This window comes from Osmerus eperlanus, chromosome 4 (genome assembly GCF_963692335.1).
Source record: "Osmerus eperlanus chromosome 4, fOsmEpe2.1, whole genome shotgun sequence".
Taxonomy (NCBI): domain Eukaryota; kingdom Metazoa; phylum Chordata; class Actinopteri; order Osmeriformes; family Osmeridae; genus Osmerus; species Osmerus eperlanus.
The window spans coordinates 15,918,925-15,932,795 of record NC_085021.1 but is presented as its reverse complement, the minus strand read 5'-3'; the positions used below and the strand labels follow the sequence as shown (position 1 = coordinate 15,932,795).

Below are 13,871 nucleotides of genomic sequence, written 5' to 3'. Positions count from 1 at the left end.
GAACTTCCTGCTCTCTCTTGCCTCTACTGAATTTACATGATACCACTCAGAATACGGAAGTCCCCATTTCACTGTCTATAGACTCTTGCATGTGGACACAGGAGTTTGATGGGCTCTAAATAGCCTGATGTGTGTCCCTCCTCCAAAACGACATTGAAAAATGAGCCGATCATCAAAATCAAAGACGCAGGAGAACAATCTAAGCATCCTTTTGAGTGCAGAGGAGAATGAGTCTGTGGTGGAGCTTCTGGGGCGGAGATGTGTGGTAAGTCTTGGTACTGGTGAGCCCAGGTCGCACCAGAGCCTAGCAGACCTGGACGATCTGGGATTTTAGCCAACATTCTAATCTCAAATGACACCAAATGACTGAATAAGTGATATGGCAATGTGTCCATGATGTCCTCTCGTTGAATGATTATCCATAGTGCACACATAGTGACGTGTATGGAGTGTAAATGGCATTTGACATATTTCATGGTGTACTGTGAAAAAGGAAATTGTACTCCCTTTCAGCCAAAATAAGCAAACCGAATGCTATATCAATTTGCTTCTTTGACACTAAGTACACACTGTGGACTTTTCAGACATTTCCAATAGAGGTGATGACTCAATGTGGAATTTTCCATCATCTATCCTCCATGATGTTTTTGTCCCTAAACAAATAGCCTATACTTACAAACTTGATGGGTCAGTTTTAGTGTTGTGGTAGCCTGCTATTAATTGGGCTCAAATTACACATTAACTTTTTACATGATATATAAAACAAACTGCATGAACCTTCAGAAAATGAAAAAGCTACTTCTCTATTTGTTCTAGTGTGGTTTACTGAACTTCCAGTATGACACAGATAAAGAGCTTTAGAAAGAAGTATCTACAGTGAACAGAGCAACAGGAAGCCTACCCAGAAGTCACTTCCTGGGTAGCATTACCAGAGGATATAGCATGTTTTTGTTATGGTAGACTTGTATAAGGAATAAGTTAAGGCTGGTCCTCCATTATACACATTCTTCATAAAGACTTTGGAAGCATGCTGGCAAGTGGATCCAGTAGCTGAACATTAAATACACAGTAGCTAGATACATTGTTAATGAATGCACAACATTTCAGAATAATCTTGTTTGTATGCTAATTGTTTCTCTATGAAGAGCTGTTATGTTGTTATGATCAAGATTTACATCCAGATCATGTATATACAATAAAGTACAAAATAATGGGCACTGAGCATCCGTGTCTCTGAAAAAATGTTCTGTCTTTCTGTGCAGACCCTGTCCACAGCAGTGATTCAACTATGGATGGCCCTGCCACACAGTTCCTCTCAATGGAGTCTGCAGCACACTGGTGTGGTGTGCTTTGTGAAGGACAACCCACTTCGCTCCTACTTTGTCCGTCTATACGACTTTAAGGTTCTTCCATTGACCCTCTTTATTATCCCATAGTACAGACTGCTTAACAGTGAACTTTTTTTCTATTGATACATGGATGTTTGCACTATGTTGTACTGTATCTAGGAGGGGAAACTAATCTGGGAGCAGGAGCTGTATAACCAGCTGACATATCACAATCCTCAGATCTTTTTCCACACTTTTGCTGCTGACGTGAGTACCACACAACCCTTGCACTATGTACTAACATAATTCACATTACTTTCTCTTTCCAACCAATGAAATTTGGAATGAAAATAAGTGACGTTTAATGTTGACATTTAAACCTGACCATTATTGAGCATTTGTTTTTACGTTTTATACAGGATATAGTTCACTGAAGCCTTTGACATTGTGTCCTTTAATTGGCCCATATGTAGTTGTTTGATGTGTGATTATGAACCACAGGAATGCCAGGTGGGTCTCAACTTTTCAAGTGAGCAGGAGGCTGAGACGTTCAGAGTCTCTGTGCAAGAGAAGCTCAGCCAGAGAGCCAACCGTCAAGGTAAAAGCATTTACTTATCTTAGCCATGATCCTAGCAATATACGTATACTGTACAAAGTGGCTTTGGAACGTCTATATCTCCAATTAGGAAGCTGATGACCCATCTAACTCATTATAAACCATGTTTTCACATTCACAGAAAAAAGACCTGCAAGTCATGGTAGGCATTTCACTTGATGAATAAAAAACATGAAGATAAATCCAAGTTAATTCAAAGTGTCTGGTTTTTCATTTGCCTTAATCAATGGTTTTCTATCCACAGAAAAAAGACAACTGCCACCATTGCCACCACCAAACAGTAAGCACTAGATGTAACCATTCAGTCAAATTAAATGATCCATCTATAAAAAATCTACTGCATTGAAAGGAGACGTCATGAAGTCGACATTCTAGGTAGGAACAAGGATTGTGTACACAAACTCTATCCATTTGTACACCATCAGCTTCACCAGTCCATCCTGGAGGCACACCCACTATGGACATCCAGAACCCTGGCATCCTAGCATCACGCTATCGCTCCCCAGCAGCACACAAAGTAAAGAAGGACAAAAAGAGCAAGAAGAAGGGAGCCAAGCTGACCAAGGCTGATATAGGAGCCCCCAGTGGATTTAAGTAAGTAGATCACATACAGTGATGCTACAATATTTGGGAGGAGTTTAATCATATTGTTTAAACATGGATGTGAAAACATGGAATGCAGTTGGTTTCCACGGTGTTTTGTATTTTATACATAAACAAATAATATGCATCTTAATTATACAACATACCACTCAACCCACACAAAATCTTACGATGGCCAGCTAAATAAGCAATTTAAATAAGAAATTTATTCATTCTGCTTTCTTCATTTTTTACTGATCTGTTTCCTCTTTGCAGACATGTAACCCATGTTGGATGGGATCCAAACTCAGGATTTGATGTAAGATGACACTGTCTGTAAAAGCAGTTACTGTACATCTTGACAATACCCATACATATCTTTATGCTCTTGAGATGATGGAAAATTGTTCAGCAGCACCTCAGAGGCCCTTTAATATCAGTATGTAAACAGATGATTGGGTACGACACACCCTACAGTCTAAAACAACCCATTATATCATATCATAGTGTCAACATACTATTGTATATATTTAAAGCTCTGGTGGTAACCATTAATTTAATTGGATTACATTAGCAAACCCATGAATGATATCGTGAAACACTATTAAACAATTACTTGTTTTTCACCCTTGTATCACAAGTGTATTTTACGATACACATCCCCTTCTCTTTGACTGTAGAGACGAGAACTTCAGACAAACCACAGGGTTGGTTTTATCCATATAAATAGATATACAGTATAGATAATACTGTAACATCACATTACAATTCTCTGATTCTAGACTGCTAATCTAGACCCAGATCTGAAGACACTCTTCTCCTCTGCTGGGATTAGTGATGACCAACTGACAGATGCAGATACCTCCAGACTCATCTATGACTTTATCGAACAGTCTGGGGGGTTACAGGCTGTCAAGGATGAAATGAGGAAACAAGGTTCAGTTCATGTTACAGTCCATGTTACTGTTTATTTTACAGTCTATGTTACAGTCCATGTTCATTGTGGATGGTATACTCTAAGAAGTCGATCGATTTTTTAGAGATTAGGTCTAATATTGCTTATAGTTAACGTAATTTTAACTATTTACATTGAAAATGTACTTTAAGTGCTTGGCTAGGTACAGTAAACCAGCTTCATTTAGACACACCCACAGTTTGCAGGGACGCCTACTATATCTTGAAATTGCACAACACACATTTAGAAAGTTGCGTAGTAAATAGTCAGTTCAATAAAAATGTTATTGTCTGTAAAAAGACTAGTGCTATTTACCAGAGAGCATATTACTCTTTTGTACTCAATTCTGTTTTATTGCAGAGAACACGCCAAGCCAGTCTCAAAGTCGACATGGACGTCTCCCCCCTGTTCCTTCAGAGTCACCACGGCGCTCTGGGCTCCTGCCAGTCTCAGGAGGCCCCCCAAGTGGTCCCCCTTCCCGCTCTCTCCCACCCCCACCAACAGGGGGCAGAAGTGGACCACCCCCACCACCTCCTATCTCTGCCTGTCCTCCTCCTCCCCCAAGCCACGGTCGCTCCGGAGGTGCCCCCCCTCCTCCCCCACCCTGTGCTCCCTCAGGGGGTGGACCACCACCTCCTCCTCCCCCTGCTCCATTATCAAAGCCAGCCACAGATATTGGAAGTAGAAACATTGCTCCACCCCCCAAAACCCCAAGTGGAGGTGGAGGTGCAGGTGGTCGAGGGGATTTGCTAGACCAAATACGCTTGGGAACCAAGCTTAAAAATGTAAGATGGAACACATCATTGTCCAGGTTGAAATATTTTGATATATATTGTGATATGTTTAATTTATTTAGTATAGTAAAGAAAATTGATATTTATAGTGTAGTAATTTGTCATGAATGCCAATAGAAAGAAAGTGCTAATTATAAAGCATTTTACTATTCTTAAACTGAGTTATTCTGAATCTACCTTCTGTGTGTGTCCTAGGTCACAGATAGTGCTGAACCAAACTCTGCCCCACAAGAAGAGTCAAGTGAGGGAATAGTTGGAGCGCTGATGATGGTCATGCAGAAGAGAAGCAAAGTCATCCACTCGTCAGGTACAGTGACTAGCACAATATACCTGTCTGCCAGTCTGATTTCCTGTATTCCTGCGCAATACATTTTATTATTATATCTTGCTTTAGATGATGAAGAGGACGATGGTGGTGATGACGATGATGATGATGAGTGGGATGACTGATTTAAATTTCCAACATGAATGTACTTGGACAGACATTTCAGAAACCAATGGAATAATTGCTGTATAAGTAAGACCTCCCCCTGCTGGAAAGTCAGGTGGGAAGATGTCTGTCTGGTACAAAATAACTAGCCATTTGTTAATTTCCAGAAAACCAAGAAATATATCTGCACATGATTATTTAAAAAAAAAAATTATACTGGATCAGAAGTGTCATCAAAATTACATTTTCATGGTCAAAGTTGTCCTAGTGACTGTCCATTTTGCGACTGCCATACTGTTTTTATGCCTCACCATGTTCTATGTCTGGGGCATCAAGACTACCAAAGTAAGGATCATCATAAGAATAATATCTTAGAAATGACAAAAAAGGTAATACATAACAAAACATTTAAATAGGTAAATAATAATAAAATAATATTTATTACAACAATCCTGACAATTTAAGCTATCACAAACACATCTAGTCTACACATGATCAGTAAATAAACACCAATGTAGTTCAATATAGTATCTCAACAACAAACACAGAATCCCAAAGAGTGAGACAAACAAAAGCTCAATACACAGTATTCCCTGCAAAAATGGTTGTGAATTGTGCTTAAATCCATGATGCCATTCGTCTGGAGTCCACCATCTTTGTTTAAATATAAGCCACTCACTGGGTGGCTAGTGATGTATACTCTACAATATACAGATAAAAAGGCGGCATCTGAAAGACCAAAATGGAGGTGGTCTAACCCTTCTCTTAATTTTAAGCACTCATCTCGGTCTTAGATCATTTCACAAACCAGGGAAAATGGTACCAAGCCATTGATTGCTTTCTGGAGTTATTTTGTATAGATATATACAGGTATACATGATGTTCCACAGAAGCAGCCCAGAGGTAGATTCGTCGAACCCTACAGCTATGCAAGAAACTATATGTATCTTTAATACCATATAGCCAAATCGGAATATCCTGTGTGAAAATGCAGGAAGTAAATTATTTCAGGTTTGTTTAGGTTCATTGTATTCTGTCAGCTTGCTTCCATATCACACCACAGTATCACTTCCTAATGTTTAGAAGAGTAATATTAAGTTGCCCTTTTTTACTGTATGAATACTGGTCCTGTTAATCAACACACACAATAACGTTGTCTCCCCTATCATAGCCCGGCCCTCACACTCCCACCACCAAAGTGCATAACTTACAGGAATATGTACAGACTCAAAATAAATATGTTTCATGGAGTGGGTGAGAGAGAGCACTGGGTTCAGGAAAAAGTTCATCGTTAATACATTTTGTACATTGTGACTGACAGGAGTACAGGACACAAAGTGGGAATATTGTTAGTTAGACAAACATGACCGCTTATGAGTGTCTGTGAGTATATTGATAATCATTATGGAAGTCTAGGTTGATATGATTGCGCTTGTAAGACGCAAAAAGCTAGGACATACACTGTGAAACCTGGTATATTTAATCTCAACTTTAATCTTCAATAAATGTTTTGATCAAATGAGTTGCCTAGGGCCATTTGAGTTGAAGAACTGGATGAGGTGTAGTTTTTCCAGTTCTTCCAACTCGAATGGTTCTAGGCAACTCATTTGATCAAAACATTTAGCTTATCAGGTGTTATAGTGTACAGTAACATAAGGAAGTAGACCTACACTGAAGGGCAAAACATTTTACCATTCAGTCCACATGTCAAACAATAGTCTATACTATAGTCTTGTGGGTAAAATACTCAAATTCTCAGTGTCTGGGCTGTTCTTTAGATCCCACAGAAATAGAAACATGCATTGCAATTAAAATCAACAACAGAGAAAATGATTATAGTAAAATCTTCCAGTTTTTTTCTCCTTGCAGCAATAGTAAAAGCAAATGGGTTATTGTTTCAAAGTGATTCAAACCAAGCATTCTGTATTAACATTTTACTTCACTTTAAAATCAATATTATCTTGGCTGAAGAATGGTACAGACTTTGGTCCGAAAATGTGTCTGTGGTGAAAATACTGGTGAAGTGCTGTGAAGATTGACATCAGCACTTTCTGTGGCAACTCAACAAATAAAAAGAAGCAAAGACTCTTTTGGTCGGCTCCTACAAACATATTTGGTCAAATTAATTAGGAGTTTCTTAAAATATCAATATTTTCTGTGGCATGCTATTGAAATTATGTGAATTAAGCAAAAACCCAATAGTTTCATTATAATCTTTAAAATGTATTTTGTAAAAACACGCTTGTAGAACTGCTTCACAACGATACACTGCACATTGTTCATGTTTTTTTTTTAGGTAAGCTTTGTGATCGTTTCAATAAAAAGTGTGTGCTTGCAACTGGCACATTATTGGTTGTGATACAGTATCTCCACACCCTGTAACTACCATGTAGGACTTGATCATGTAAACTTAGAACATCCTACACAGAGTGACAATGTTATTATTACAAAAAACAGGCAGTGGTCCAATAGACAGTAGCTTGTCTGTTAGAGAAAGTGTACTAGAGTTTGGGTGTACTATCTCTTTTTATACAAGGCCCAACTCAACAGTAGCCACACTAATATAATAAATGTAAAACATTTTACCTGCACTGCAAGGATGCATTTGAACAAACTGTTTGACCATAGGGTGAAACACAGTCACTCTACAGCCTTTTCATATACAACTAATCATGTGGTTGAGGAACAATATTGAGAAATATTTTACATTTACATTTAGTCATTTAGCAGACGCTTTTATACAAAGCGACTTACAAGAAAGAGCTAGTTGATGTAGAAATAGTTGATGTAATTATTTTATGTACTGAGAATTAAGAAGAAAATAGGAAGAGCCAGCCCTGATTCTATAGACTTTTGTCTCTTTAGCTGAACACCTCCGGCCAAACTCTTTCCTCCATTGGCTCAAAAGCTTTACCCAATCAATGTGTGCACCTCCAAAAACTAGAAATGGATCTGCTTCAGAAACGTTAAATTTTTGCTGGTACCCAGGTGAGGTAAGGAAAGTTAGGAAGAGACGAATCTAATTCAGACTGAGGGAAATAACAGTAGTGACAGACAAGTGACGAGCTCTGAGAAGGTGGTCTAGGCCCCACCGGGAGTCTCGTGCTCAGAATGACCCTCAGCGTGCCTGCGGCTGGTGCGCTTGGTGGGAAGTTTGGGATTGAGCTGCAGCCAATAAGACTGGCAGTACTGGTTGATGAGGCGGATCTCTGGCTGGGACGAGAACTGTGGGGGGAGTATGTGAGGGGGGGGGTGGGGGAGGAGGGGGATGGTGCCGATGCTGGTGAGGATTTGGTGATTCCTCGAAAGGGGGAGCATCAGGGGAAGTGAGGGCCTCTACTATCTCCCTGTCCAGGATGCGGAGCGCCACTCGGGCCACGGTGTGTTTAAAGTTGTTTTCTGTGGCCAGGCAGTGGTACAGCCCACTGTCCGCGTGACTTAGAGACTTCAGCAGAATCCCGTGGCCTGTTTTCAGCACTTCACGATCTCGGTTCAGCTGGACAAGACAACAGTTCTTAGTTCTTAATATTGCGTGAATTAAGGACAATCAAGATTAAAACGATTTATTAACAGCCAGTCAGGCAGGATGACTTTCAGACAGACCGCATCTTACCAATTTCCTTCTGCCATCTTTCTGGTAGAGCCATTTGACTGTAGCTTGTGGAGATCTGGGTTGGCACTCGAGGAACGTGCTGCTCCCTTCCACCCCAAACTGCACTGTTTCACTCAGACGCTTCTCTACTGTGAAAGAGGAACACATGCTACTGTTTATCATAAGGAAATTACCTGCTGGATTAAAGGATCAATTCAGTTTTAAATGCATAGGCCTTTCGGTTAACTCTATATCGTATGAGACCCCACCTACCTTTTGCATTGAACCCTCGACACTGTCTCAAGGGATCTCCATGTTTGATGTCTTGTCTTCTGCTCCGCCTGCCCAACATTATTTAAACTGTTTAGACTGCATTTGGTTTTACTAGCCGTAAGCCACTTACCATTCACCACAATGTTATTTATAAAAGGAGAGGTCTTACCTCTTGGTGGAGGGAGTAAAGGGGGCACAGGTCTCCCCATCCCAGGCACAGTAGGGGTCCCTGGCCAGACAACAGTCAGAACAGGCTTTCCCATAGACCTCACATCTGTGCAGGGACACCTGGGTAAGACCCTTCTCTGATGACACATACAGCTGTTGCTGGGAGTCAAAGAGAAACAAAATGGTCTGTTATAACCATAGATTATACTCATTGTTTAAGTAGCGTGACATATGAGAAAGGGATATATGAGAAAGGGGTCAGAGTTTGTAATGAAGGTGAATTAGAATCTTACCCTTTTGGATGATATCTTCATAGTTTTGATAGCAGCTGGGACCTGCTAGAACAGGAGTTAACAGGAGAGTATTATTTCTGATAAACGCATGTGACCATGACATACAATAGTTATTCAAACTAGAGAGGGTACAATTTCTGGGGAAATTGTAGGGTGTGCTTGCTTGCGTCGGTTGCACAGGGGTCCGTTTTTGAATGACATTTTTACAACTGATATTTCTGTATATGTTATATAAAAATGCATACTTATTATTTATAAAGATTACATAGATTTAAAAGCATATTTTTTTTGCTGCTCATTTACAACTGAAAATACGAGTGAAGTGTAGAATGAAATAGATGTCTTCTCATTTCCCCTGCAAGAGGCAGCCTCATCGTTGAATCAAAACGAATAAATTTGGCAGACCGGTGTCAAAATTGACCTAATCTCTATGACTTAAACGTCATTTTAAGTTTTTCCCTTCTCATGATATTTTCAGGCATTTAGCCTACTCATTGCATTCATTCATTAATAAAGAACCCCCTTTGAAGATTATTCTACGACGTTACCCGGCAGTAGAAGATGGAATCGCGATTCAAACAGTACCATCTGCTAACTGAAAATATGCCCCCAAAACGTAAATAAGCTTGACATTTATTTAGTGGAAAATCGCTCATTTATAAAAAGCTCACTGGTAGCGATCATTGTCAGTAACAACGCAAAATGCGATACAGCCCTGTGTGTAGAAGCTGCCCCGGTAAATTGTACTACTACGGTACAGTACTAGACTACTGCTGTGTTCGTCTTGGTACTGTAGCGATTGCGTTGGTTGAATTGGATTTAACGTTCCGTTGTACGGTTTAAGCTGAAATTAATTATTTTCATGAACAGATTGACAACGTTTAGGCTGTGGCAATGAAGTTCAGGTTAGTAGTTAGATAGACTTTTGATTTAAGTAAGGGGAGTGCCGAACATGTTCTGTCGCCGTTTGACTTCCTAAACAGCTGTGTAAGTTAGATGTTTTTGTCGTGTGTCTCGCGTAAGCTACAGCGTTGCAGTGAGCTACACTGGTTTGAAACCACAGGTAATGGTAATTTCACCAACAAATCGTTTACTAATGTCAGAATAAATCCTACAACGAAAATGTATACGTGAAGAATGTTTATTTTAACGATTGAAAACAGATAACGCTACATCATAGACCACTGTAGTATGTGTTAGGGGAGTCAGGTGGCTGAGCGGTGAGGGAATCGGGCTAGTAATCCGAAGGTTGCCAGTTCGATTCCCGGTCATGCCAACTGACGTTGTGTCCTTGGGCAAGGCACTTCACCCTACTTGCCTCGGGGGAATGTCCCTGTACTTACTGTAAGTCGCTCTGGATAAGAGCGTCTGCTAAATGACTAAATGTAAATGTGTTGCCCGGGCAACACAGGCTAATGTCATGATGCTAATACTTCAGTGAAATAGTAGACTACTGTTTCCGAAAGTAGATGTACTTCCTTAATAATATCATACATTACTGTACATTACATATCACAAAGTAAAATGAGTAAATAGTTATCACCCTGGCCTCTTTGCTTGTGGCGTTTCTGCAGCTGCCTTGCAGTAAAGCTATAGTTAGCCTAGCTATCCCCCAAGTTAACAGATGCGAAACGAATGTTCTGCCAAAGGTAGTCACGCGTGTTTTCGTGACGTTAGTGACGTAGTGACGTTAGTAACGTCAGTGACTGTGGCTAGCAAATTAGCCACCGTTAGCTTCACTTTTCGCCACAAAAACTTAACTTCAACCTAAACCATGCAACGGAACGTAAATTCCAATAGAAGCAACTCAATCGCTACCAAGACGAAACTTTTGACACCTACGTTGTCTATGTAGGCCAAATATTGACTGAGTTTTAGGGGGGCAAAAAGAAATAAAAATAATAATAATAATAATATATATGTGAGAGAACAAAGGTTGTGCTCTCGCCGAAGGCTTGAGCACACCCAATTACCCGGAACACCTCCACTTCCTCTAAAGTCAGCTCTTCTGTGGTGCTGGTGTCTTTAGGAAGTACTATCACTTTTTGGACAGTTCCGCGATCTGAAATTAGGGAGAAAGTGAAGGCTAGTTTATTAAATGTGTGCAGGTTGACGTAAAGTAAACATAACCTCATACAAAAACGTATGAGGTAATGTTACACTAAAAGAGATATCCTCTCATTCGACATAGACTATGTGAGTACAGGGAACATGGCATATGGATATCTGAAGGGGCGATTATGTCACCTATTTAGTAACAAACCTGTTCCAAGGAACAGCACCTCATATCTCCCATCCACAGCGTCCACCAGGTCGACCACTATGGATGTAAAGCGGTAGTCCACCCCTGTGCGGACCACCAGGGGGCGCTTGTGAATGGGGTAGACAGAGTGGTACATGAGGGGGTGGGCCCGCACAAAGTTCACTGCGTCGTCAGAGAGCTCTTTGGTGGAGCGAAGACCAGGAGTAAATGTTCCCCCTGGACACTGTGCAGGAGAACAGATAGGAAATACAGGTCACACTTTTTTAAAGGAAGCCTTTCATGATCAAAGTTAAGCTATTATAGTGAACATCTAAAAGTATAATGAATGAGTATAAAATGTTAAGTCCAAAGCATTTAAATGTACAAACCGTTCCAGGTCGAGGGTAAGGGATCTTGCCAGTGTAAGGGGTCCACTGGTAGTTGTGGCCATGCTTGTGGGAGAAGGGGCCATTGAACACGTTGCGGATGTCAGACATAGAGTAGACACAAACAGCAGAGCCCTTGAACACTGACCTAAAATGGAACAAACAGTCAAATAAATCATGGTGAGGTCTGGCACAATGCAAGAGGAAACTGTAGCTCATTTTAAAAAGACAAAATGATCATTACCCCGCGGTGGAAAAGATAGCATACACAACAGGATTGCGCTTGTCCTGAGTTGGCTGAATGAATACGTCCCCTGGAAACAGAGAGCAAACAAAAAGCACGCTCAGAAGTACATCCTACTCTACTATTTTCTACTGTTCCCTAGTTTTTCTATTCTGTTTTTCAAGCAAAGGCAGCAAGCAGGTCATTAGAGAACTAGGCCCACAGAGAAGTGCTGTAAAGATGTCTCACTCAGCTCGTCGAAATACGTCTCCACACCATCACTACCAATCACTGAGCACACCAACCGAGCCTTCAGGAAGGTGGTCCACTTATTCACCAATGACCTTTGACCCCCATCATCATTCTAAGCAGAAGGGACATACACAGGGACAACATGGAGACCAAGATAATCAGTAGTCCCTTGACTGTAGTATTGTATCGATTCAAGGCCAAGGCACAAGGGGAATCTCCACAACTCGCTGAAGGAGTTAGTGAACGAACAGCACTAACAGATCTAACAGCACATGGAGAGTCTCTTACCAGGCAGACCCGGCCCACCCTGGACAGCACACTGGGGATGCTGCCACCAGCTGCATCCAGGCTCTTCTCCCTGAAGAAGAAGTAGAGCTTGTCATCGTTCTTCTCTGAACTGTCTGGGATCTGCTGGATCTTCACAAAAACTGGTTCTGCAGGTCAGAATAGAGAATCATTTAATGAAATATTTCATTACATGTTGTGTGTGTGTGTGTCTGTATGTATGTGTGAAACTGTGATTAGTAAACTCACCATTCAGCCATCTGGAATCATATTGCTCAGTCCTGACAGCTGGTCGATCTCCCAGGGTTCTGAAGATGGCAGGGTCTGTGCCCATGAAATCAACATGGACCCCTGCATACAGGTTCCCATCTGAACAAGTAAGAGAATGACAACATGATTGACGGTGTCGAGCACAGTGAAAATGGCACATACTATTGGACATACGGATAAGCCACTGTTAAGAGGAGGTCTCACTGATAAGAGCAGCAGCATTGGCCTGGCGAGGGTCATATGAGCATTTGCCTTTTCCTGAGTCCACATATCCTGGCACCAGTCTGAAGAGGTACTCCTATACAGAGAGGACATGGGAGACAGATGTTGAGTGGGCAGACATGTTGAGTGAGCGTGTGTGTGTGTCTGTGTTTGGCCATGTACCTCAGCTCTCCATCCTCTGTTAATGAAGGTGCAGATGGGTTTGTAGGCTCCAGTGCCGCAGGTATACAAGTGAGTGCGGTTCCAGGGTTCGATAAGACGCACAAAGTTTGCACACTCTCCCTAATAAAACAATACAGCGCTGTTCTTGAATTGTGTGGAAAAATGAGAAAACCTTAATCAATAAACATGAACTCCCAGGGCACTGTAGGACAGGTGAAGGGTACTCACCTGCCCACCCTTTCCAGTCATTTTGCATTCTCCTTTCCTCTGGGTGGTGGCTGGCCAGTGGATCTAAGAGAAATACCAAAAATCATCATGTTACATCCAGAAGCTTTCATGTGTGCTGAGTGCTATGATAGGGTGTGTGATCTCATACTATAAGAGGCTCCTTGTTGATGTTCTGCATGTCCAGAGCCACCAGGTACTCCCGGCTGCCCAGGTAGAGACGGCCTTGGTCCTGGTCCATGTGCAGGATCCTGTAGTCGCTGGTGTTGAAGGAGAAGGAGAAGGGACGTGCCGTCCGTGTCTCCATCAGCTCTGGACCGAGGGACAGACAGGCAGACAGACAGACAGGCAGTCAAACGCAACGTGAAATTCAGGGTTGAAACTACACCTGTGGGTAGAGGTACGAGCTGTTTAGTCAATGTTGTAATGTGGCTTTTCATACAGGGGGGGGCGTCAAAGCGCTATCTGAGTAGCTGAACCAAGCCCAGAGCAGGTGGGAAGATAAAAGATTCTGAAGAATCCATGATTTTAGAACCGAAAGCGGATGTTTCTGTGAAAGGTATAATCAAAGAT

At 41.4% G+C, this 13,871-nt stretch overlaps 2 protein-coding genes across 2 annotated transcripts in view; one reads left to right on the top strand and one right to left on the bottom strand.

Moving 5' to 3' along the window:
• The first annotated feature begins 86 nt into the window (after positions 1-86).
• Positions 87-5,681, top strand: wasb (WASP actin nucleation promoting factor b). The gene is made up of 12 exons (XM_062459580.1): positions 87-265; positions 1,263-1,403; positions 1,509-1,595; positions 1,830-1,926; positions 2,066-2,086; positions 2,189-2,224; positions 2,370-2,538; positions 2,803-2,845; positions 3,309-3,462; positions 3,842-4,266; positions 4,471-4,582; positions 4,670-5,681. Exons 1-12 carry the CDS (start codon positions 161-163, stop codon positions 4,723-4,725), a joined length of 1,446 nt encoding a protein of 481 aa, XP_062315564.1. The 5' UTR covers positions 87-160; the 3' UTR covers positions 4,726-5,681.
• sema3gb (sema domain, immunoglobulin domain (Ig), short basic domain, secreted, (semaphorin) 3Gb) overlaps positions 4,917-13,871 on the bottom strand; it is a 24,971-nt gene continuing 16,016 nt past the window's right edge. Inside the window, 17 exon segments of the mRNA XM_062459523.1 lie at positions 4,917-7,925; positions 7,927-8,201; positions 8,319-8,446; positions 8,571-8,638; positions 8,740-8,897; positions 9,032-9,076; positions 11,005-11,093; positions 11,295-11,517; positions 11,663-11,807; positions 11,904-11,973; positions 12,132-12,246; positions 12,423-12,568; positions 12,669-12,788; positions 12,894-12,987; positions 13,074-13,193; positions 13,302-13,364; positions 13,450-13,610. Coding sequence (XP_062315507.1) covers positions 7,787-7,925; positions 7,927-8,201; positions 8,319-8,446; positions 8,571-8,638; positions 8,740-8,897; positions 9,032-9,076; positions 11,005-11,093; positions 11,295-11,517; positions 11,663-11,807; positions 11,904-11,973; positions 12,132-12,246; positions 12,423-12,568; positions 12,669-12,788; positions 12,894-12,987; positions 13,074-13,193; positions 13,302-13,364; positions 13,450-13,610 — 2,159 coding nt within the window. The 3' untranslated portion in view covers positions 4,917-7,786.